This window comes from Xenopus laevis, chromosome 8L (genome assembly GCF_017654675.1).
Source record: "Xenopus laevis strain J_2021 chromosome 8L, Xenopus_laevis_v10.1, whole genome shotgun sequence".
NCBI lineage: Eukaryota > Metazoa > Chordata > Amphibia > Anura > Pipidae > Xenopus > Xenopus laevis.
The window spans coordinates 95,377,446-95,404,097 of NC_054385.1; the positions used below are offsets into that span (position 1 = coordinate 95,377,446).

The 26,652-nt window shown below is 37.5% G+C and overlaps 1 protein-coding gene across 1 annotated transcript; it reads left to right on the forward strand.

The window, feature by feature from the left end:
* Window positions 1–11,217: 11,217 nt before the first annotated feature.
* On the forward strand, window positions 11,218–25,126 carry myh8.L (myosin, heavy chain 8, skeletal muscle, perinatal L homeolog). The gene is made up of 39 exons (XM_018230747.2): window positions 11,218–11,258; window positions 12,641–12,853; window positions 12,951–13,094; window positions 13,566–13,722; window positions 13,921–13,948; window positions 14,047–14,161; window positions 14,692–14,784; window positions 14,866–14,929; window positions 15,018–15,116; window positions 15,638–15,741; window positions 15,821–15,959; window positions 16,067–16,185; window positions 16,264–16,413; window positions 16,502–16,672; window positions 16,759–17,065; window positions 17,148–17,215; window positions 17,332–17,419; window positions 17,523–17,640; window positions 18,174–18,297; window positions 18,477–18,613; window positions 18,693–18,948; window positions 19,043–19,285; window positions 19,368–19,544; window positions 19,766–19,911; window positions 19,995–20,085; window positions 20,227–20,616; window positions 20,796–20,922; window positions 21,406–21,524; window positions 21,620–21,816; window positions 21,901–22,084; window positions 22,302–22,467; window positions 22,590–22,714; window positions 22,929–23,237; window positions 23,488–23,691; window positions 23,785–23,910; window positions 23,995–24,165; window positions 24,255–24,359; window positions 24,447–24,542; window positions 24,968–25,126. The coding sequence occupies exons 2-39, from the start codon at window positions 12,653–12,655 to the stop codon at window positions 25,124–25,126; spliced, it is 5,817 nt and encodes a 1,938-aa protein (XP_018086236.2). The 5' UTR covers window positions 11,218–11,258; window positions 12,641–12,652.
* The last annotated feature ends 1,526 nt before the right edge of the window (window positions 25,127–26,652 follow it).

The window sequence follows — 26,652 nt, forward strand, 5'->3', positions numbered from 1 at the left end:
GTACTCTTTGGGGCACCAATTTTATTTTACTTGTAAGGGGGGCCCTGGTGCCAATGTTTTTTTTTAAAATTACTCTTTGGGGCTCCAATATTTTTTTCACCTGTAAGGGGGACCCTGGCACCAATGTTTTATTTTTTTAAAACTTTTATGGGAGCCCTGGCGCCAATGTTTTTTTTTTTACTTATAAGGGGGCCCTGTGTGTGTGGGGGGTAACATTTTTTAGTGCTAATGTCTGTGTGGTCTTTTAACTGTGGCGGATCTGGGGTGGGCCTTGGGGGCTAGGGTGAACGGGACCCAGGAGACCCCAAAAATGTTTTTGTATGGTGCTCCGTGATTTCTAATGGTGGCCCTGATTTAAGAAGTGTTCATTTTGCTGTACAGTTCTTTGGAGTTTGTTTGTATTTCAATGTTGTAAAGAATGGACTAAAAGGAGAGGACACATTTAACTTTCCAAAGTGGTAATCTTAGCAAAGTTTTATTAATGGGCCATCAAAATAAATGAACATACTCTGCATGCAACTGGAAAAGACTAATGACTGTTTTAATTTGCTTCTAGTGTTGTTGAGTGAATATGACATCCCAATTTTGCTTTCCTTCAAGGCAGGGATCCCAGGGGTACTATAAAAGGAACAACTACTGTGACTATTATACCTGTTCCAAACCATTGGTTACAAAGGTAAATTTCCAGTAAATATAAGCTAGGAAGCATGTGACTAAATTAATGCTATAAATTCATAGAGTGGCAAAAATGCAGCCTCTAGAACACACCAAAATAAATATTGTATACCAATTTTCATAGCAAATATTCTCCCTTGCAAAAAGGGCGAAGTGGCTAACGCTAGTGAAAATTAGCCAGCATGAAGTCATTTCGTTACTTCGCCATTTTACTAACGGGTGCTGACATAAATTCGCTAGCAAAGTGGACCTACTCTAGTGCTACTTCGCACTCTTACGCCAGGGGAAGTTGCGCTATGGCAAAGGGATGTAACTACGCTAATTAACTAACTTGCACATTTTAATGAACGTTACCTCTTGTGCCGGACTTGCCTTCACCACCTCAGACCAGGCGAAGTGCAATAGAGTAGATAGGGCTTGCTTCAAAAAAAATTGAAATTTTTTCTAAGTCCCAAAAAACACTGGCGTCTTTTACTTTTTTAAGGGTGATTGGCTAAAAAAGATCGTAAATTTTTTTGAGGGTACCCTCCTTCCCCCCTACATTTCCTAACATATGGCGCCTAAACTATACAGTGGGCACATGTATAGGGCCAAATAACAACTCTATTTTATGAAGCTTTCCCAGGCTTGTGTAGTGTAATGTATTTGCTGCTACATATACGTCTATTGTACTTACTTGTAACTTGCCGCCGTATGCAAATTATGCATCGCTAGCGTAACTTTGCTTGCCGAACTAACGCTAGTGCAACTTCGCTACCTTTCGCCTCCCTGAGCGCAACTTCAGGTTTTAGTGAATTAGCAGCGACCTGGCGAAACTTTGCCTGGCGAAGTGCGGCAAAGCCAACACTAGTGCAACTTCGAAGGTAAGTAAATTTGCCCCATAGACTCTCCTAATTCAATTCCAGATTTGTATATGGAACCAGATGCAATTCAATAAGAAAAACTTCTCTCACTGTTTATCACTTAATAACACTACTAAAGTCTAGTGATGGGCAAATTTATTCACCAGGCGCAAATTTGTGGTGAATTTGTCCGTTTCGCCGCCGGTGAATAAAGTTGTTAATTCGCAAAGTTTTTTTGATGCCGGCACCCATTTAGACACCCATTGACAAGCAAAATGGGACAAATTTGCCCATCACTACTAAAGTCTATAGGAACTGAAACTGAATTAGAATTTTTCACATGATAAATACAATCTATTAAAAATTCTGCATTGTTTCTGAAATAATCAATTTTATATTCACTATTCCTCTCTCAGCATCTGTTTCTCTTCATTATGTTTCCATGCAGAAGTTGGGTGAGATGAAAGATCCAATATATCTTATAGGGGGGCTTCCTTTACTAGCAGATGGATTAGAGCTCACTCAAATAAATGATTCCAGTACAAAAAAAATTAACAAAATAACTTTTGCACAAATCCTGCATGTAGAGGTGATTTTAACAGATTGAGCTCTAATACATCTTCTAGGCAAAAGAAGCCCCCTATAAGATATATTGGATCATTCATCTGACCCCCAACTCCTGAATGAAGAGAGCATTTTTTGAGATTTTGATACCTTAATTAGTCTGTGACTACAACGAGTTTGGAAGCTGCTAAGCGAGTGTTGCACGTGAATTAAGTGTTAAGCAATGTTAAAAACCTTAAAAGGCATTTGGTTTAAAACCAAAAAGGTATTTGTACGGAATTGCACTTGGGAGACTGTAAGTACCTGTAGGGGCCCATAGGGGGTTAATCTGCCCCTATGGCTTTAAGGCCCCACCCTTTGCTCAGTGTTATTGGCCAAGAGGTGATATGACAACTTCCTGCCACACTGCACTATAGTGTGTGTAAGGAGTGGCCTCTTCCTCTTTGGCTGCTGGATGCTGATCCAGCTGGGTGTGCCCAGGGGAGCCTGAGTGCAACAAGGCCCAGAAAGTCATGTGTCCAAGTCGGGAACCAGGCAATCCCGTGAATGAGGAATAGAAAGTGGCAGATGAGCTCCCAGTACTAGTACGCTGTAAGATAGTCAGGGTTGAGCTAAAAAGAGCAGTTCTGAGCTCCAACATAGGAGTGACAGTTTGGAGGTATCTCTCCTAGGCCATAGTGCCTGTAGCATAGGAATCCCAGCGGAGAGGGAATCAGGAGAGATGATTGCCCTGAGGTTTGATCCAGAGACCACTAGTGGAATATGTTGCAGAGGTGTGTCTGTATAGTCTGCATCTACCTTGGAAGTTCTGTGTGAGCGGGGTTTGCATCATAAGAAGCTGCTGGCGCCCAATCATTTTTTGTATGCACAGTAGTCTGGGTGTTGTAGTTTCACTACACTTTAGACGGAATGCTTCCACTAAGCGAAGGCCCGGATCCTGCAGAGAGAGTCCAAATATAACCCATGCTCCTATCTTAGCTGGACATTAACTATCTGTGGACTAGATAGCCCAGATTAGCGTTACATACCCAATAATGATTTTAAAAACTAGGTGTAAAGTTGAGGGCAAGGACTGCCATGGTAATTTTTGAGAGATATTACCTGTGCCATGAGCAACATTAAGAAGACAGTGGGAGCTTAGAGAGATTAATGCGTGGCTGAGAGATTGGTGTAGGGAGGAGGGTTTTTGGTTTTTGGCTGATTTCTCAATAGCCTCTCTTTGCTAGGGAATGTTTTAGGATGGAAGGCAACAGTTCAGGACATAGACAAAAAGTGTAGTCAGGCAGGCCGGACCCATACAGGCGGAGTTCAGACAAGGGTCAATATCGGTAGAGTTCAGAATAGTCAGGCAGGCAAGGGTCAAAACTGGAATCAAACAGACAGAATTCGCACACAGATACTAAACAAGTTAGACCTAACAATAGGCAATCATTACCAGCCCAAAGCCCCTTTAAATATTAAAAATTTGCGCAAAAATGCAATGATGTCATGACACCAGGCCCGGACTGACCATCTGACTGTTCGGGCATTTGCCCGTGGGGCCGCTCTATATTTTGTGTAAGTGGGCTGCTCCTGATCGATCTGGCGGGCTCTAGGACCACTACTCCATCCTATCTCCCGCTGTGGCTCCGCCCTCCCACTCCTCTCTGTGCTCATGCAGCTGCTGCTGCCTCTGCCGTGCTGCGTGTGTTCCAGCAAGCTATGGGGCAAATTCACTAAGATGCAAAGCGCCGAACGCTAGCGTTAATTCGCTAGCGTTTGGCATTTTCGCTACTGCGCAAATTCACTAACGAACGCTGGCGTAGTTTCGCTAGTGTTACTTCGCAACCTTACGCCAGGCGAAGTTTCGCTAGCGACGAAACTACGCAAATTCACTAAGTTGCGCAGTGTACTGAACGCTACCTTTTACGCTAGACTTCCTTCGCCACCTCAGACCTGGCAAAGCGCAATAGAGTAGATAGGGATTGTTTAAAAAGAAGTCAATTTTTTTTCTAAGTCCCAAAAAAACGCTGGCGTGTTTTCTACATGATGTCTGATAGGCTGAAAAAGATCGAAATTTTTTTGGGGCTCCCCTTCCTCCCCCCTACATTTCCTGACTCATGGCAACTTACCTAGACAGTGGGCACATGTGTAGGGCAAAATAAAATTTTTATTTGCTGATTTGAAGGTTTTCTAGGCATTTGTAGTGCAGATACGCGTTCCTCCATTGAAATTTGGCCTGGAGGAACGCGTATCTGGCGCAACTTCGTATCTTAGTGAATTTTCCCCTATGTTCCTTAGCTGCAGGCCCGGACTGGAAATCTATGGGTTCTGGCAAATGCCAGAGGGGCTGCTATAAGGTCCCATTGAAAGTTAGTATTCAGTGGGCTGGTGGGGGCTGTTTGGGCCTTTGTGTGGGCTGATCGGGCCTCTCTGTACCTGAAACACCAGGGCCTATTTTAATTCTCAGTCCATACCTGCTTAGCTGGTATGTACTTTTAACATTTCCCCCTGCAGATGTGCCGTATATCAGCCATGTAGATAAATATGTATAAGTCAGCTTGCAGATTTGCTGGAGGTGCATAATCACAAGTGCTCTAAACCTGTTACAGATGTTTTTATGTCCCTTTCCTGCTTGCTACAAAATGAAAACCATCTCAGTTCTATTACAGAATAAGTCTATTTTTAATATAGAACTTTTTATGCTACATATAAAATTTGATAAATGAATTTTGCACATGATTTTATATTTATTGTGTGATGAAATAAAAAACCTCAATTAATTTAAATCGATTTACTCCAATAATGATTTAATTGATTTAATATTGTATTTCATTAAGAATAAATTTACAAGAGTGCGACATAAGGGACCATTTTTCGTTTCAACCTATTACAAAATTAGGTTTCCTTCTTTACACTTTTCCTTTTTTTTTTTTTACAAAATGTGATAGCATGACTTGCATCTTAGCTGCAGGGTTCAGCAGAACATGTTGGTTTTCTGTCATCTGACATGCAGACTCGTGTGGCAGGAGATATGGCCGGAAACTGCTTCATATAAGAACCAAGTGCAAGTACCAAGTGCAAGCATCAGACACAGTTTGTTCCATTTGTAAATTAGCGTTTCAACTGGAAACAGGGTACTCTGAGAATTACTCATGTATAATAAGAGATAATGTACCCCCTACTGTAAATGATAATGATATTAGAAGTCACTGAGGGGTTCTGTGACCATATAAAGGAACAAGGCTGCAGGCTGACGTATACAGGGAACTCTGAGTATCACTCATAGTTACATAGTTAACTTGGGTTGAAAAAAGACAAAGTCCATCAAGTTCAACCCCTCCAAATGAAAACCCAGCATCCATACATACACCCCTCCCTACTTTTAATTAAATTCTATATACCCATACCTATACTAACTATAGAGCTTAGTATCACAATAGCCTTTGATATTATGTCTGTCCAAAAAATCATCCAAGCCATTCTTAAAGGCGTTAACTGAATCAGCCATCACAACATCACCCGGCAGTGCATTCCACAACCTCACTGTCCTGACTGTGAAGAACCCCCTACGTTCTTCACAGTCATGTATTACAAGGGATAATGTACCCCCTACTGTAAATTATAAGGATATTAGAAGTCACTGAGGGGTTGTTCTGTGACCATATAAAGGCACAAGGCTGCAGAATCTTTAACATATTTTATATGAATTACAGTTGTGAGAAAGGCAGCACTTAATGCACATAATTTTTTGCAGTTTGACCCCAATACATGACCCCCATATCAACTTTACCATAAGCATTATGCATTCAGTCATGTAGTGTTCTCCTGGAATCTGTCAGATTCAGTGGCAGTGAAATTTATAGAATTTAAGCTGACAATGGTTTCCCCCTAAACACCCATATAAAACATAAATTTCCTACAAATAACATTTATGCTGACATTGCTTTTGGAGACAGTATCGAGTGGTTTCAACCAAGGACATGAAGATAGTGTTCTGGGTACTTGATTTCTGATTCTGCCCAACTCCAAACCTTGTTCCCTTTACTCGTTTCTCTTTTTAGCATGTACGCATTTTGAGCAGGGCCCTCCTTTCCTCTTGTATCAGTAGTATTTTTGTATAGAATCTGTATATTTAATGTATTGAATATCTATACCTTTTTATTGTACAGTGCTATAGACAGTGCTGGTGCTTTACAAATACATGTTAAAGTGATATGGACACTAAAAAGACTCTTCAAAATATTAACATACATTAAGGGGGTTATTTGCTAAAATCCAAAGTTATCTCATATTTTATTTTAAAAAAAAAAAACACGACAAACTGTCATGCCTGATTTTAGCTTATTTATTAATAAAAAAAACTTGATTTAATCGGATTGAAGAAATATTTGATAAAATGGAACAAAAGCCCGAATTGCTTAAATTTTTTGGCCTTTTTGCTCGAATTGCTTCAATTTTTCTGGTTTTCGACAGGTCTGAGATGGCAAATTTCATAGCATTGAAGTATAATAAATCTCAAAAAATTCAGGGTTTCTTTACCTCTAAAAATTTGAGGTTTTTTTAGTAAAAAAAAACTTGAATTTTTTGAATTTTTGAGATTTTAATAAATAACGGGGTGCTCCACCAATGAGGCGAGTTGAGGCTGTCGCCTCAGGCAGCAGCGCCCCACTAGGTACCAGGGGCAACAAAAATGCTGCTCCTGGTACTTTAATAGAGAATTTCCGGGGGAGGGGGGCGGAGGGGCCAGTATCGCCCCTGCTAAAAGTTACCTATAGGTCATGTTGATCATTTTAACGGATAGGTCTGGTCTGCTTTTTTTTCACTTAAAATTCCTAAATCTGAATGTTTTGCCAACCTGACCGTCCCTTCTCAACCTTAACCCAGGGCTTCCATCACCATACAACTAGGTGTTCATTACATTAACCTCTACGGAGGACCCTAGCTGAGGGACATTGATCAATATCTATATATATATGGGAAGGATTTCACACATACTTGTTAGATCAGTGCTAGTGTGTCTAAATGTAATGATCTTGTATTTTCTGTGTATATCATGCTGAAGCAGGGACCTTAGTAGGCCCAAAAGCTTGTATTTTTTAATCTACCCATTTAGCCATAAAAAGTATCACCTACTATCTTCCGGTTTTCCTTCTCAATCTGTCAGCATTTCTAATGCTAATGGAGTACTGCTGCAGAAATATAGCAGCCCTCTCGTAGAGGAACATGAGGGATCACATAGGTAATGTAAAAGCATCAGGCAAATATTTTCAAGTCAAGATTATAAATAGTATGCAATGACAATGTTATCATAGATAAAAAAAAAAATTATTTCTGGTGTCAGTGTCTCTTTAAGAAGTGTTTGGCCATAAAATGTAATTAAAAATACAAGTATTGTGAGTGAACTGATGTGTATTAAAGGCATCTATTTAGAAAATCTAAATAGCAACAAGTTGCTAAATCTTTAAAAAATGGTAGAATTGGCCATTGACCTCAATACCGTGCAAATGAGCTTAAGGACAGGACATCAACATTATAACTCATGCCTTCAAGAAGAAATCAACAGAATGGCCCCTGAACAATGGGAGATAAGACCGACAAAACTTGTCCTACACTGGCTGATATAAGCTGCCACTCAGTCTTTCCAGACTAAGTGGGAGGCCTGCCCAAATGATATCTGGCTGAATATTTACCACATATCTAATAGGCAAATGAGAAACCCCCACTGTGAGGACCTTCTAGGAATGTTGATGTGGTCCTAGTCTGACATATCTACTTAGGCCTATAGTTTGATCCAGCTGGCCAAATCAGGCTTAAATATGCTAATTATTTTACATTTGCAAATTACGTCCACCCTCGGACTGTTATAGTGACATTTCTTCTTTAAATTTGTTTTGCAGATATCCTGCCTACATTTCTAGCTGTTTGGCATGGGGCAGATCTAATGCTTATTAAGAGGTAAGTAAGTATAGGTGGATAGAGAAAAAAAACAAATTATATTAACAATAAAACAAAGAACTGAACCAGTTTATTTTCACACATAAAACAACTCCACTTAAACCTTTATCTACAGCTTTAACATCAGGGATACAAGTTGCTGCTAATGCAACACTGGAGGCCTCCATAGCAAGAAAATGCCAACCAGTTTGGTGCTTGAACAAAGCTGTGGACACTGACAATTGCATGGTACGGAGGACTCCAGCACTGAATGGATTAAGGCAGATTAAAAGAACACATCAACATTTAATCAGTTATCAGTCCAAAAGATGCAATATACTAATGATAAAGAGCGATTTTATATTTTGCATCTTCAGCACATTCCAAACACAATTATTTTCCATTAGTCTTCAAAAACACATTATCCAAAATGTGCCCGTAGTTAGGCTAAAACCTGAAGTGATTGCACTCTTTCAGAAAGGTATGAAATAATGTTTTCATGATTTATTTAGGACACAAACATACAGTACAAACTCGGGTGGAGACAGATAATTCAATGCCTGACACTCAAAAAGCAGGAAACAAAAGCTAACCCTTTAAAAGTAATGGGGAAAAAAAGAAAATACTTAATACCTTATATTTCTTTTTAAATTTTTGAATACAAAGCATTGTAGTAAAACTGTGAAGAACTGAATAGGTGAAGCCAAGTTAGCAAGTGTGCTTTATATTTGCCTGGATATATCTGGAGAATCATTATGGAGCTTTCTCTTTAAACAAGTGAACTTAATATGCATCTACTGTTATAAGGAGAGCAACTATAGTTTTGATAAGTGGACTTAAATCAAATTAAAAAGAAAACCCCCAAATGAAAAACAAAGAAAAATCCCAGACACACCCGTTTACAAAGCCTATATGGGAAAATATAAAATTCACATTTTAAAAAAATGTAGTTAACAAAAACACCCATTCTTACAATACAGTAGTAAGGCAATATCAATTCTGAAGTACTACAAAATGTAACAAATGCTGCCACAAGAATGATGGGAGTGGGTGTAAAAAAAGAATTACATTTGCGGAAAAATCTGAGACAAAAAGAGAGAATTCATGGGACACTAAAGATTTTGAGGCTAGTTCCAAAACATACAACTTTGAAACCCTGTACTGCGAGGCCCTAAGGAGTGAAACATTTTAACCACAGCGAGACAGTGGAACAAAAATGTAGCTGCAGTATTCAAAGGGCAACTTGCTCCCCACCAGATGCTGCTGAACGTCAACTCCCAGAATGCCACTAGAAGATGCAGATCAACACCATCCTGAGAGTTTTGCAGTAATACACAACCTCTACTACTGAAGTTACGTTTGCAGTTGCCAACAGTTTTCTAAGCAGGGTTATAAGAGGAAAGCTGCAGCATGTGACCCCTGTGGTGAAGTTTTGGGCATGTTTTTACAATGATTATTCACAATGCTGAGCACCAGGAATAAGGTGACAGTTTATATATAGCAGAAAACTCAGTGACACATCAGTTTCCTTTACTAACAGCATAGCTGTTAATGTGAAATGTAGTTTAGGAGGCAAAATATTTTTGCATTACTAAAACTCATCAATATCGTTAAAAAGAATGCAAATATAATATTTTAATCTTACAGAAACCCCCTTTGTAATTTGTAGTTGGAATGTTTATTTTATACATTGTTATTTCAGTTAGTACCACAGTGCAGTGTACAATGTACAGTTTTCAGACACAAGTCACTGTATATTTCACCCACATAGTTTTTACCCCTGGGTGGCAGGTTGCGGCCACCAAAAATGTGGGATGTAGAAAAAACATAAGCTATTGCCCGTGTTTTGGGAATCACATGCAAGTTGTGTCTGGCATAATAGGAGTGACGATGGCTTCACTTCTGGAGAACAAATGCTCACTCTGTCTATAACGACACAGTGTGTGATTGGCTTTGTGTACCATTCACCTGAGCATGCTGGACGGGTACATTGGCTCACAGCATTAGAGCAGGAAAGTGCAAGGAGCATTTTTATAAATGGTATCAACTGGTGCACAACTTTAAATCCATGTTTGCATGACACCTGCGGTCTTAAAGGAAGCTTATAAAATTAAAATTGAGAGCATATTTATTAATCAGCAGTTTTCACAAAGGGTGCAAAAGAAACAGTGAAGCTCCCTCCTGCGCAAAATGTAAAACACGTCTTTGCACCATTATTTTGTACCACTTTGGACGTGCCAATATCAGATGAAATTATCATGCCAATATCATTTAAATCTCCTATAAAAATGGATGTTTACATACATATACAGTGTCAATTTTCTGTTATGTGCTTTTAAACAAGCCTTTAAAAATATGGCACGTATTGTAAGATTTTATTTATTCATCCAAGAAGCATGAAGTAGTAGTAATTATACAAAAAACAGATTTAGGACTGTGATTGACATATTTTGTTTGCTAGAAAAACTTTTATAAAATAGGATATCAGAAACTAAAAAGAGAAAAACAGCAGTTGTAAATTAGCCAGCTACTGAGGCTATTTCCCATACTCACAGAGTCCTGCCTATTACACAGGATCTATTTTGACAACATTGATTTTGTTTGAATTTTAGATTCCTGAGCTCAGTGAAACCCAACCCCACAGCAAGTAGTAGGCTACACATAGGAACAGTTGCTTTGAACATCTCTGGGTATTTGTGTGTGTTATTTTTACTCAAGATGAAGAAGCAACTTTGGGTCTTGGTTCACCATTATGGAAACATGGAAACCTCTTCCTTAGGTGGAAAACTGCTGAGCTCACATTGTTTGCAACACTATATAAACCAGCCCTGGTTCCTCCAGCAGATTGCTCTGTCTCTGGTAAGTACAGCTGCCTACTAGATGTAAAGCTCTAGCTGATGGGTTTAAGGGTCTAGCAAGTCATTTCTACTGTGTGTAACTGACTTTATAGCTTAGTGTTGGATAGATAATACAGACAGTGCTTTGGCAATCCTTTAACCACTTAAATACAATTTGTGGGTAACTTTTATATCCAGCATTTCAGCCTAGCCCCTTTACCCTTTTGATTTCCTTTTGAGACCTCACATAAGTTTTTCTTCAGAACTGGATTAGCTCAGAGTATGGTAGAATACCTATAATCACATGCCTGAAGGCTATAGAAATGCTTACTGATAATCAGGTTCACTAATATGACTCTCTCTCTCTCTCTTGTATTTTTATAGGGGGACTTAACTTTTTTCTTATCTTCATCTGGACTGAAAGGTAAGTGAAAATTGAATTTAGTTAAAAGCATTGTTTTTTGTCCATCATAGAAAAGTAGAACTTTCAATTGCTTTACATTTATTTTTGTAAGCATTAATGGTAAAATAATGCAGAAAGAAGTTCACTTTTAATTCTAAGAAATTACAATTTAAAGTAGTCTTGCATTTTATGTAACATTGTATGAATCTCTTCACTTTGGAGTTTCAGCTACAGGATGCCAGTTTTAGGTCCAATTGAGCCTCCTAGTAACCAGGGAGTGGTTGGAAAGACCAACTGCAGGAGGAACAGGAGAGGGCTTGAACAGAAAGCTAGTTAGATAACAAAACAATAAAATCAATGAATGAAATAGCTAGTATCTGTATGTACCTTATACAATTTGAGATAGATAATTCATCTGCCTCTAAAAAAACAGTTCATATGTCCAGTTCAAAAGCTCACTTCCTCATTAAAACTAAAAAAATGTATATATTATATATCAGCTTTAAAAGCCCCTAAAAAGGCCACTCACTCTCAAAAAAGGGGACTCACTCTTAAGAGCAACTATAACTTTTCCATACTGATGAATGTAGAATGGTGCAGTGGGGCTGGCAGGGCAGGTCCCTCTTCATTATGATCTTCCCATACTCTGTGTTGGCAGTTATAGTACAGAGGATCTGAAGCAGTGCAAGATGGTGCTCTCCAACCCAACTGGACTACTCTGTAATGTTCATCTATCAAAGTAATAGCTGCTATTTGGTGGGATTTCTGTGGTGCAGTTCAGGAGGGGAAGGGAGGCCTGGGGAGGGGTCTGGGGTTCCATTCAGACTTTTCTTCTCATTTAAATAATATATTGAAGTAAATAAGCATAACTTCAGCATTATGTTTCTGTGTAAATAAAAGTTGTATAATTGTATGTGCAGTGAGAGAAAATAGTGTTAATATACTGATACTATATTATATATAATGCATAGTGTATAAACAGCCACATGCATATACATGTCCCTATACATTCCACAAAGTGATGTATTTGTGCATATAAATAAGCCTCTGTGTTTTATCAAGCATAGAACTTGCCTTTGCATAAATGTCTTCTTTCTCCAAGACCGAATAGTGTAAATATTATGCCGCAGTCGTAACACTGCCTTCCTGGTTTTCTTGTGTGCCTTCTAAATTATCCATCATTGCAAGCTACCACATCCCCACCCAACATTTACTCATGTGTACTAATATTTTATACAGTTATAATCCACCATGCACGACTTCCTTAGTTTTAGTTCATTATATAGCACTGCATTGCCCACTAACTGCTTTATTTTACAGTACAGAAAGAGCAGAATGTGTACTTGTAGCCACAGTAAAAATATTTATAATATTAATACTATAAACTAAATTCTATATCCTAGAAACCAGCAATCATGGGTGATGGAGAGATGTCCATCTTCGGCGAGGCCGCACAATTTCTCAGAAAAAGTGATAAGGAACGTTTGGAGGCACAGAGCAAGCCTTTTGATGCCAAGAACACTGTATTCGTAGACGATGCAAAGGAACTTTATGTCAAAGGTTTGGTTACAGCCAGGGAAGATGGCAAAGTAACTGTGAAGACTGATGATGGAAGAGTAAGTAGAACTTTACAGTTCTGTTGTTCAGCAAAGTATTGTCAATCCCACCTGTTTTCAAGATACATTTCAACCCTTTTCATTCCTTCCATTACAGACAGTAACTGTCAAAGAAAGCCAAATTTACCCCCAGAACCCTCCCAAGTATGATAAAATAGAAGACATGGCTATGATGACCCATTTGAATGAGGCTTCTGTCCTGTATAACCTCAAAGAGCGTTATGCTGCATGGATGATCTACGTAAGTCATAGAGACAGAGCATGTTGCAGTGATAGGGCTCCACCTTGAAATATATTCTATATATAACTATTAATAACTGTACAGACGAAAATGGCAGCGAACAATGTAACAATGTCTTTACTAATTTATTGGTAAAATAATTAAATTTTCTGGTTTCTAGGGAACTGAAACTTCTTTTATTCTGATCAAAAATTCCCATTCACAGCCCCCGTAGTCATTAGTGTAACAGTGGTAATCATACAATTTTTGTCACTGCATGCTGACTTAATATTTATTTGTATAACCAAAACATTTTGTAATGTACAAAGGTGCTAAATGTCCACAAGTCCTTCTGTACTAAGTTCAATGAATCATATGAAGTTACATATGAGTATTTATATTTCAAACATAACATTCAACAAATATCTATATAGTTATAGTTACTAATTGGCATAAAGAGCTAACACTTCATTTACTTGTATATCATTTCAGACCTATTCTGGCCTTTTCTGCGCCACTGTAAACCCCTACAAGTGGCTGCCAGTGTACAACCCTGAGGTTGTTGCTGGTTACAGAGGGAAAAAGCGTATGGAAACCCCCCCTCACATTTTCTCCCTTTCTGATAACGCCTATCAAGCCATGTTAACAGGTACCAACTTTATTACATTATATTTAGATATCTGCTATTGTCAACCATGGTATTCCCAGATTACTACTGATTAGGATGATGGGAGTTTTACTTAAATAGTTAAGCAAGAGCAGGAGGGCTGGAAGGTGACTGTATCTAGAGAGAGAGAGAGAGATAAACCAATAGCTAAAAACTAAAATGGCAGTAATCTATTTGCAGATCGTGAAAACCAGTCTGTCCTTATTACGTAAGTAATCACATCTTTATAATAATCATTTGTAATGCTTGCAGCTATTAAAACATATCTAGATAATTAATTAAAGTTTAATTAACTCTTGCCTCCAGTGGAGAATCCGGTGCAGGAAAGACTGTGAACACCAAGCGTGTCATCCAGTATTTTGCAACAATTGCAGCACTTGGAGACGCTGGAAAGAAGAAGGAACTCTCCAACAGCTTGCAGGTAATACTATGATACCATTTCCAGATACGGTTCTTTCAGTAAAGGGTGACATTAGGTAGCTTTAAGCACCAATTATTTCAGTTTATTGGCCCTTTTAAATATAAGGGTACAGCATTTTCGTTTATCCATTTCATCCATTTAAAACATGAAATCATATTTCTAGCCTTAGTTAAATCACTCACTAATACAGGTGATGCTATACTCTTGCTGGCAGCGTAAACATGATTTAAGCTTTGACATATATCTCTTTAAGAACCTTAATGTGTTCCTGTATTTTTCTGGAACTTTGTATCTCTTAGCAAACACGGGCAATGCTATTAGTCCTGTCCCTATCTGCCCTTACTTATTAAAAGCAATTACAATCAACCTTAAATCATATATTTAAGCACTATTTTGTTAAAAATTGCCCCAATCTTCATGTATACAATTGCTATCTAACTACAAGATTTCAAACACACAGAATAGAAAAAGTGAACAAACAGAACTGCAATTTATTTTATAACTACATATCTACCTTATTGTCACTTTAGGGAAACCTGGAAGATCAAATCATTCAGGCCAACCCTCTGCTGGAAGCCTTTGGTAATGCCAAGACTGTGAGAAATGACAACTCCTCTCGTTTTGTAAGTTGGGTGCCCGTATCTGTCTCATTGTAATTCTTTATGATTATTTATTTTTATTCTAAACTGAGCTGTAACTTCTAGGGTAAATTCATCAGAATCCATTTTGGAACAACAGGAAAACTGTCTTCAGCTGATATTGAAACATGTAAGAATGATGTGCCTGTTAGTTTGTCTTCCTTTTCTCCATTCTTGTTACACAGCAATCATTCATATCTCAATATCTCAATCTGCAGATCTGCTGGAAAAGTCCAGAGTTACATTCCAGCTTTCAGCAGAGAGAAGTTATCACATCTTCTATCAGATCTTAACAAATAAGAAGCCAGAACTTGTTGGTAAGTATATTGTGTGAAATAGATGACTTACAACTCATAAAAAAATCACAAGATTACAATTAATACAAATCAGTTACATTCAATGTTTTATTAATTAAGTAAATTAACATAATCTGCATTGTTCTTTGGCCATGGAAATCTTAGCCCTACACTGAAAAACAAGTAAAGGAAGTCACAAAATGATAGCAAAATAGCAGGAGAAATAGGAAAAAGGCAAAGGAAAGTTGATAAAAAAAAGAGTGGCTGCATAGAGCAGAAAGGGGGACGGAGGGTGAAAATGAAATAGATAACGTATGGGCTGAACAAGAAGTTCAAGATAATATACAGTATGGGATGATAACAAAAAACAAAGGGTAATAGCAGTATGAAATGAAAAAGGTGGAAGCTATTATCTGAAATAATTGTGAGTTTGCTGGATATAGGGTTTATCTTTCTGAATGACAGATTTCTTCATAATAGATCCCATAACTGCATTATGCTAGTACTGATGTGTATAGTAACAAAGGCTTTTACTTTCACAGAGATGCTTCTGGTCACCACCAACCCATATGACTTCCCATCCATCAGTCAGGGTGAGATTGTTGTGAAGAGTATTAATGATGAAGATGAATTGATGGCCACAGATGTAAGAAAATAAAAAAGTGTAAGAATAACATTAGACATTGCAACTTACTGAAATCAATCACACATTAATTTACTTGCAGAGTGCCATTGATATCTTGGGTTTCAATCAAGAAGAAAAGCTTGGCATCTACAAAATGACTGGTGCTGTCATGCATTATGGCAACTTGAAATTTAAGCAAAAGCAAAGGGAAGAGCAGGCTGAGCCTGATAGCGTTGAGGGTATGTCAACTATTTTCTGCTTATATAGTCAATAACTATTGACTTCTTTGCTGCCTTGTTTCAATGGACATATTACTAAAATAATTGATTGTATTTTAATTTTGTAGTGGCTGACAAAATTGCTTATCTGATGGGCCTCAACTCTGCTGATTTGCTCAAGGCTTTGTGTTACCCAAGAGTCAAGGTCGGCAATGAATTTGTCACCAAAGGACAGACTGTACCACAGGTAATATTCTGAAAAAATGATAGAAGCAATTGTGATCTTATGGACTTTATGCTCTAATGAGTATTTTCTTTCATTTAGGTCTATAACTCTGTAGGTGCCCTGAGCAAGTCTGTTTTTGAAAAACTGTTCTTGTGGATGGTCACTCGTATTAACCAACAGCTGGATACTAAGCAACCAAGACAATTCTTCATTGGTGTGCTGGATATTGCTGGGTTCGAAATCTTTGATGTAGGCAATATTTTTTGGTTGTATAAATTATTATATATCCTATAAGGTCATAGCATCAATTATTTTAACTGTGCTCTGCTATTTCCAGTTTAACAGCTTGGAGCAGCTCTGCATCAACTTTACCAATGAAAAACTGCAACAGTTTTTCAATCACCACATGTTCGTCCTGGAGCAGGAGGAATACAAGAAGGAAGGAATTGATTGGGAGTTTATCGACTTTGGTATGGATTTGGCTGCCTGCATTGAGCTTATTGAGAAGGTTGGTCAGATTAATCACTCACTTTAGACTGCTAGAAAATAAATCCTGTATTCTAACTTACTCTTTTTAATAACTATATTCTTTAGCCACTGGGTATCTTCTCCATCCTTGAAGAGCAGTGCATGTTCCCCAAGTCCACTGACAATTCTTTCAAGGACAAACTATATGAACAACATCTGGGCAAATGCAAGAACTTTGAGAAGCCCAAGCCTGGCAAAGGAAAGGCAGAAGCTCACTTCTCTCTTGTGCATTATGCTGGGACTGTGGATTACAACATCTCTGGCTGGCTTGAAAAGAACAAGGACCCACTGAACGAGTCAGTTATCCAACTCTTCCAGAAGTCTTCTGTTAAACTGCTGTCCATGCTCTACTCTACCTTTGCTGCAGCTGACGGTAAAGAAAAATCTTTTTCATAATAATTACAGTTTTGAGATTGTGGTTATGGTGGGCTTTAATACTGTTATTGTAATTGTAGATGCTGGTGGTAAAGGTGGAAAGAAAAAGAAGGGATCCGCTTTCCAGACTGTGTCTGGTCTCTTCAGGGTTAGTATGATTTTGTCCAAAAATTATCTGTATGTATGAGATAATCATAGCATGAGCTAAGTAAAAGTATGGATTTGTTTTAAATATCTAAGTGTTTTCATTGTTTTACACTTCAGGAAAATCTGGGCAAACTTATGTCAAACTTGAGAAGCACTCACCCTCACTTTGTGCGTTGTTTGATTCCCAATGAATCCAAGACTCCTGGTAAAGTTTAACTCTACAACATATACTTTTAGGAAATGTAAAAAAATGTACTTGCTGATCTCATTGTGCATAACCAAATTATGTAAACATTCTTTATTACTAGGTATCATGGACAACCATCTCCTTATCCACCAGCTGAGATGTAATGGTGTGCTGGAAGGTATTAGAATCTGCAGGAAAGGATTTCCAAGCAGAATCCTCTATGGTGATTTCAAACAACGGTAAATGGTTTAATATCATCATAGATAATATAATTTAAAATAAGAGAGTTTGTTTAAATACATTAATAGCACTCACAACTGCTTGCAGCATTCCTCTCCTCCTCCATTTTCAAAGTGAAATTTAAATAACTATACAAGGCAAATCACTGTAGTGAGAAAAAGTTACAAAAATAACTTCCTGCTTCCTCAGACAATTTTCAATTTTTATACCACAATATATATATATATATATATATATATATATATATATATATATATATATATATATATATATATATATATATATTTCTAATAAGTAAACTATAGAGTATATTTCAATATCAACTATAACAATCCTATGTTTTTTTTTTAGTCCAGGTTGTAAATATCAGTTGAATTCACAAACAATTCTACTTTTTAGATATTTGGTTATTGATGCATAATTATTTTTGATAAAACAGCATGGGATCTATCCTTTAAGTAATTTTTGTTTTCTAGGTTTAAACTGAATGTAATAATATAAATATTAATATATGAATTGTGTTTAATTGTAGTTACAAAGTTCTGAATGCCAGTGCCATTCCAGAAGGGCAATTTATTGACAACAAGAAGGCTTGTGAGAAGCTTCTAGGCTCAATTGATATCGACCACACTCAGTATAAACTTGGACACACCAAGGTACGACAATTTGCATAAAATGTGTGATAAAATTACATGAGGAAAATTAATAGTGTAAAATCTAATCTGTTATAAATACATAAATGAGATTGAGCTTTTTTTATGGCATAGTGACACTGAATTTAAGATTATGGCTAAACATATTCTTGAAACTATTCATATATATGTCTTTGTTAAAGGTATTTTTCAAAGCTGGTCTTTTGGGTACTCTGGAGGAAATGAGAGATGAAAAGTTAGCTCAACTTATCACTTGCACCCAAGCTCTTTGCAGAGGATTTTTGATGAGGGTTGAGTTCAAGAAAATGATGGAAAGAAGGTAAGGAGAATTTTACATTTTAGAAAATAAAAAATAAAATAAATTAAAAATTGTAACATTTTACTTATGTCACAAACAGGGAGGCCATATATGTCATCCAGTACAATTTGAGGTCATTCATGAATGTCAAACACTGGCCATGGATGAAACTGTACTTCAAAATCAAGCCTCTCCTGCAGAGTGCTGAGACTGAGAAAGAGATGGCAAACATGAAGGAAGAATTTGAGAAGACCAAGGAAGCACTGGTAAAAGCAGAAGCAAAGAAAAAAGAACTGGAGGAGAAAATGGTTTCCCTGCTCCAGGAAAAGAATGATCTAGTCCTGCAGGTTCAATCGGTAAGATGATACACTATACAGAGAATGTCCCACAAATATCTTACCTCCTTATCTATTATTCTAGTGTAAAGATATCTGATTTATATTCAAACAGGAAGGTGAAACCTTGGCCGATTCTGAGGAGAGATGTGAAGGGCTCATCAAAAGCAAAATTCAGCTGGAGTCTAAACTAAAGGAATTAACAGAAAGACTTGAAGATGAAGAAGAAAGCAATGCAGAACTAACAGCAAAGAAGAGGAAACTGGAGGATGAATGTTCTGAGCTTAAGAAAGACATTGATGACCTTGAACTTACGTTGGCCAAAGTAGAAAAGGAGAAGCATGCCACAGAAAACAAGGTAGGAAATTTGTCTTATGCCTACAATATTTTTAGTGTTATTTATAAACAATGTTGCAATAAATGGTCACCTTTGGTCTTAGGTCAAAAACCTTACTGAAGAAATGGCAGCTCTCGATGAGAACATTTCCAAACTGTCCAAAGAAAAGAAGGCCCTTCAAGAGGCTCACCAACAAACACTTGATGACCTGCAAGCTGAAGAGGACAAAGTCAGTTCTCTTTCAAAAGCAAAGACAAAGCTAGAACAGCAAGTTGATGATGTAAGTATAACTTTAGTATAACTTTCTTCCCCAAGACACTTTGAATTTTCTAAACACTAGAACTAAAAACCTGCCTGAAATGTTTAAAAAATGATATATATATCTATATCTATCTATATCTATATCTATATCTATCTATATATATATATATATATATATATATATATATATATATATATATATATATATATATACACTTAATATCATGCAATTTCAAACAGCTGGAAGGTTCCCTGGAACAAGAGAAGAAACTTCGTCTTGACTTTGAGAGAGCCAAGAGAAAGCTTGAAGGAGATCTGAAACTGACCCAGGAAACTGTTATGGACCTTGAGAATGATAAACAACAAACTGAAGAAAAACTTAAAAAGTAAATATGTGCCTTTAAAATGTATGGAAAGAAAGTGCTCCACTAGCAACAATACACTCATACAAATGTTTTCTCAAACACAGGAAAGACTTTGAAATAAGCCAGCTGCAAGGAAAGATAGAAGATGAACAGTCCCTGGGCATTCAGTTGCAGAAAAAGATCAAGGAACTGCAGGTACACTTTTCCAAAATATATTATGTGATGCTCTAAACAATCTTATATTTTGTGTATGGTAACTCATTTACTGCAGGAAGCGAATATCAGACATATCTCCATAGTCCTTCAAAACCATATTTATATGATTTCAATTTACAGGCTAGAATTGAAGAACTTGAGGAAGAAATTGAAGCTGAACGTGCAGCTCGTGCAAAGGTAGAGAAACAAAGGGCTGATCTTTCCAGAGAACTTGAGGAGATCAGTGAGAGACTTGAAGAAGCTGGAGGTGCAACATCTGCTCAGATTGAGATGAACAAAAAACGTGAAGCTGAGTTCCAGAAACTGAGACGTGACCTGGAGGAGGCAACCCTTCAGCATGAAGCCACTGCTGGTGCCCTGCGCAAAAAACACGCTGATAGTGTAGCTGAGCTTGGGGAGCAAATTGATAACCTGCAGCGGGTTAAACAAAAGCTTGAGAAAGAAAAGAGTGAACTGAAGATGGAGACTGATGATCTTGCCAGCAACTTGGAAAATGTATCCAAATCAAAGGTAGAAATAATGTTTACAAGTTATACAAATACTTTTCCATTCGTTGCCATCCCTCTCTGAAGTGAATGCTGTGCTATATGAAAAGCATGATCCAGATAACAGAATATATTGTGCTCCATTTGTATCACTCTTTTAACTTTTAAAAATGAGTACCACAACTTTGATTTTGTTCCCTGAAGGCTAATCTTGAAAAGGTTAACCGTGTCCTTGAGGACCAACTTAGTGAAGTGAAGGCAAAGGATGATGAGCACCAGCGTCTCCTCAATGACCTCACTACCCAAAAGGCTCGCTTGCAGACTGAGACTGGTAAGTATAAGTAGGAGAAATATAAAATATATACGTTAAAGTATACTATCGCTAAAAAGTCATATATATTGAATGGTATATTTTAATGTTGCTTTATCATCAAAATTTTAGAAAAATGATACTGAACAAATGGATGTATAACAGGTAAAAAGAGCCCTGTGCTCTTTGGTGTTTGCATCAGAACCAAATCTCTGTGCCTTCTGTATGTACAGAAAGATGGTATGATGGCAGGTTTAGCTTTCCCCATCTTCTCTATGCATCAGCATTATTCATATGCTTTACTTTGGAGCTCTGTATCTTGTACCAAATTGAAATAACAAATAACACAAGGATGAAGAGCACAAGATAATTTTATGCCCATCAGCACAAATAGTGCCCCTGCATTTCTTATACAAAAAATAAACATATAAAAATATCTTACACCTGCAACTTATAAAAGAGTAATCTCACTAAGCTGTACAATGAACTGCCATTGACATTTAGGTGAGCTCTCCCGTCAGCTTGAAGAGAGGGAATCTCTTATTTCTCAGCTCTCAAGAGGAAAGCAGGGATTTACTCAGCAAGTTGAAGAACTGAAGAGGCAACTTGAAGAGGAAACAAAGGTAATAGTATTGTGGTTTAAATAATTAACTAATAAAAGTTCTGCTGTTCCCATTATTACAGCCAGATTTAAAACTGTTTTATAAACATATTTCAGGCGAAAAATGCCCTTGCTCATGCGCTACAATCATCCCGTCATGACTGTGACTTGCTTCGAGAACAATTTGAGGAAGAGCAGGAGGCCAAGGCTGAACTTCAGCGCTCACTGTCCAAAGCCAATGGTGAAGTTTCACAATGGAGGACCAAATATGAAACTGATGCAATTCAGCGTACTGAGGAGCTTGAAGAAGCCAAGTATGTTCATACCAAATTACCACAATGACAGAAAGATATAGATTCCAAATTGTCTTAAATTTTTTTAAATTCATCTGTTGTCAGGAAGAAACTTGCTCAGCGTTTACAAGATGCTGAGGAGCAAGTTGAGGCAGTGAATTCCAAATGTGCCTCCTTGGAGAAGACTAAGCAGAGACTGCAAGCTGAAGTGGAGGACTTGATGGTTGATGTCGAAAGAGCAAATGGTGCAGCAACTGCTCTTGATAAGAAGCAGAGAAACTTTGATAAGGTACATCACAAACTATACTTCTATGGTCATTATTGAATTCAGAGATACAGTCAGTCTTATTTTTATTTGTATATTTATTACCTGTTTTAAACTTTTAAATATACTTGGTTATAGTTTTTAAACAAGTTTCAAGAAAGGCTCTTTTTTTATCCAGTATGGTAATAATATTTTGACTATGAGATGCATATACAGAGTTTGTTATGGTTGCAATAAATAGGTCCTGGTGGAATGGAAACAGAAGTATGAAGAGGGCCAGGCTGAATTGGAAGCAGCTCTGAAGGAATCTCGCAGCCTGAGCACTGAGATTTTCAAGATGAAGAATGCTTATGAGGAATCTCTGGAGCATGTCGAAACTCTGAAACGTGAAAACAAGAACCTTCAACGTATGTTTATTTTATATAAGGCAGTTCCACTGAACTTAGCAGAGTTGTAGTCTGAACTTAAACTAATTTTCTAGTGCTGAAAAAAACTACAGAATCAATTAAAATGATTATTTCTATTCCAGAGGAGATTTCAGATCTGACAGAACAGATTGGTGAAAGTGGAAAATCAGTTATTGAATTGGAGAAGGTCAAGAAGCAGGTGGAGCAAGAAAAGAATGATCTCCAGGCTGCTCTGGAAGAAGCAGAGGTATAGATCAGAAGTGAAGTACATCAGACTAGAGATGAATAATGTTCAAAAGAAAATAATCGCAATGAAGGACAATATCATGTATTATTATGGCTTAAATGTATAGAATGGAAAGATATGGAACTTTGTCAGCTTGAAAAGCTTATTTGATTTTAATTTAAGATTTTTAGCTGTTCTAACATCTTTCATAAACCAAAATATTTATTTCTTAAAGGGTTCTCTGGAACATGAAGAAGCCAAGATTCTACGCGTCCAGCTTGAACTGAACCAGGTGAAATCTGAAGTGGACAGGAAAATTGCAGAGAAGGATGAGGAAATTGAACAATTAAAGAGAAACAGCCAGAGGGCTGTCGACACCATGCAGAGCACACTGGACTCTGAAATCAGGAGCAGAAATGATGCGTTGAGACTGAAGAAGAAGATGGAAGGTGATCTGAATGAGCTTGAGATCCAGCTGGGTCACGCCAACCGTCAAGCTTCTGAAGCACAGAAACAGCTCAGGAACGTCCAGGCCCAGTTCAAGGTATTCAATAGAGAACCTATCCAATGATATAAAAGGAATTAGCTTGCATTTACCAAATGAATGTCATGATTATACTGTTGCTTTATTTTAGCAAAATGTATTCATACCATAAACATTTTACAATTTTTATTGTATATGTTGCCATGTTCTTATGACTTGTATTCATTAGAGACACTGTAGCCATTGTACAACCCGATATTTTTATTACAGTTAATGCTCTGAATTTCACCCTCTTTTGTTTGTCTAACAGGAGTCCCAGCTCCAGTTGGATGATGCAGTTAGGGGACAGGAGGACCTGAAGGAACAGGTTGCTGTAATTGAGCGCAGAAATAACTTGTTTCAAGCTGAAATTGAAGAAAACAGGGCTGCTCTGGAACAGACAGAAAGATCTCGTAAGATTGCAGAACAGGAGCTCCTAGATGCAAGTGAACGTCTTCAGCTGTTTCATTCACAGGTGAAATGATTTGCCCCTAGCATATTTTTAAATACTATTAAGAAAATGTGATTTAAATCAAATTTTAATATAATACCCCTTGTTGATTTTCAGAACACAAGTCTCATTAACAGCAAGAAGAAACTTGAAAGTGACATCAGTCAGCTACAGAATGAGGCTGAGGAAGCTGTCCAAGAATCCAGAAATGCTGAAGAGAAGGCAAAGAAGGCCATAACAGATGTATGTAATTTTTGTCTTCCAACTACTGGTAATAACAGCTGTTGGTGCACTAGACAATTCATTATTTGGCCATTTATCTAATAGGCTGCCCTGATGGCAGAAGAACTGAAGAAGGAACAGGACACCAGTGCTCACTTAGAAAGGATGAAGAAGAACCTTGAACAGACTGTGAAGGACCTGCAAAATCGCCTGGATGAAGCTGAACAACTGGCAATGAAGGGTGGCAAGAAGCAGCTCCAGAAACTGGAATCCAGGGTATGTGCCACAATCTGTAATGTACCACAATATACCAATATACATATAAAAAAAACTTTTCTGATGCATATATATTGTACTATTGGCAGGTACGGGAACTGGAGAATGAAGTGGAGAATGAACAGAAACGTGGTGTTGATGCTGTGAAAGGCGTCCGTAAATATGAGAGGAGAGTGAAGGAACTCACATACCAGGTTAAATGATCTCAGGTTTCTATTAATATGACAGTATTGCAGACCTATACAGTTTATTATATGATAAGCTTGATCCTCTTTTTGCAGACTGAGGAAGATAAGAAGAACCTTCTGAGACTGCAGGACCTGGTGGACAAACTTCAGTCTAAAGTTAAAGCCTACAAGAGGCAGGCTGAGGAAGCTGTAAGTAATCATCTAGTAGCATTTGTTCCATAGAAATATTATTAATTAATTTTTTATTAAACATATCTGAATAAAGATGGAAACGTCCTGCATTGCTAGCTCTTGTAACATTTACCATCAACGATAACATGTATTTTTTTGTTGTAGGTTAAGCAAAGAATATTGCTTGAACTTCATTGACTCTTTATCCTTAATTTGATGTTTACATTTCTATTTACATCTTTACCGCTAAGTTTGAGTAAATATGCTTGATAGATCTCTACAAAGTTCATCCAGCAAAAAGCTATTTCCTATATAATTTCAATGTATATATATAATAACTCAGCTCAAGCATTCCCTAAGAGAATGCTATTCTAAATCAGCAATGAGGAATGATTTGATTCAATAGATACCAACACCCTCATTAATCCTGATTCTTCTTTCAGGAGGAACAAGCCAACACCCAATTGAGCCGCTTCCGTAAGGTTCAGCACGAGCTTGAAGAAGCAGAGGAAAGAGCAGATATTGCAGAGTCCCAAGTGAATAAGATCAGGACCAAGAGCCGCGATATTGGAGGCAAGGTACTGAATTCCTCAAGAAGATGAACCTCTTTTTGTGACATTAGCGATTGTCTAAATGATTTCTTAATATGTGTTTCTTATCTTTTCACAGAAAGAGTCTGAAGAGTGAAAACATAGAAGACGTAGGAATGTGAAAATCTCATTTTTTCCATTCCCAATAAAGTTTATCAAATGAATCTTAAATAAACTAATTGAAACGTACAAAAATTGCTGCTTTGTGCCTTTTGTTTAGACTTGTGTAACAAATGTTTTGAAAAACACAGTTCTACAGTTGAACAACACATTGAAAAGAAAATCACATATATTTGCTTATTTGTTTCAATGGTAATTAGTTTGTTACCTGTGTTAGGATGAACAGTTCCAAAGAATACAATTCTATAGCAAGGACGCCAACATTTTGACATGTGGGGTCTAATTTCAGTGAAGTTATTACATCAGGGACTGCAAGCTATTACATTCTACTGAAAGGAAAAGTGTGGTATTTAAACAATCATTTCTCATTGTCTTTGAAATCTAAATCATGGGGAGTACCAAGAAGCATGGTATAATGGAGTTGTGAGTGGATGGTGCTAGGCTACTGTGATATATTAGTCACCAGCTTACAGTCTAACCCTAACCTAACTGTTAGTAATGGCAGCTAGAACAAAGGAAAAGTAATTTTCTTAATTTGTTTTTCAAACGATTTCATCTATGAAATAAAAGTACAAGGAAAGCAAACAATCCATAGGGGTATTCACTTGCAAGGCATCCTTCTGTGAACCCAGTAACTAACCTGTTTTACCCAGCCACCATTATTCTGCAAAAAACTGCCAGACAAATAAATATACATTGCACAGGTGGATAGATCAAGTGCATCAACTGAATAAAGAATATGTAGTTAGAGAATTTTTTATCAGATGCCACAACAATGTCTCAGTGGAGGCTGGGAAACAGGTAGACACACAAGTGTTTGGCAAACAGAAAGAAACTTTATTGCAGCAAAACAATATGGAAAGAACAGCAGCACAGGATGTGTTAACTGAAGGCACTTGAATAAAAGCACAGTCAGGCAACAAGGCAAGGCTAAGGGAAATTACTTGCACTGGCAGGGTTAATAGAGCAGACAGGCTTACTGGCAAGGAAGGATAAGCAATGGTTCAGTATACAGGGTAGTTAGCACAGTACAAAGTCCAGAGTCCAGGCAAGGTTCAGGGCTGATAGCATTCAGACAGACAGTGACAGTCCCAGGATTAGGAATAGTAACAGGAGCTGCCTACTTTGCCAGTAAACAAGCTTGCTTGTCTATTAACCCTGCCTGGGCCAGTATTTTCCCTCAGCCTTGTTACCTGACTGTGCTTTTATACAAGTGGCAAGTGGCTTTTAGAATTTATCACCAAGACATATTGACACACCATCACATTCAGTACTCCCTGGGAGATCACTGGTATCTACTGGGCATGTGCTGGTCCTTGTTGTGTCCATGCTGACATCACTGAGTTGTACTGGCTTAGCATTTTTTATTGTTGAGCAAACACTGCAGCAATGACATGGTTTTCATTTGAATTACATGG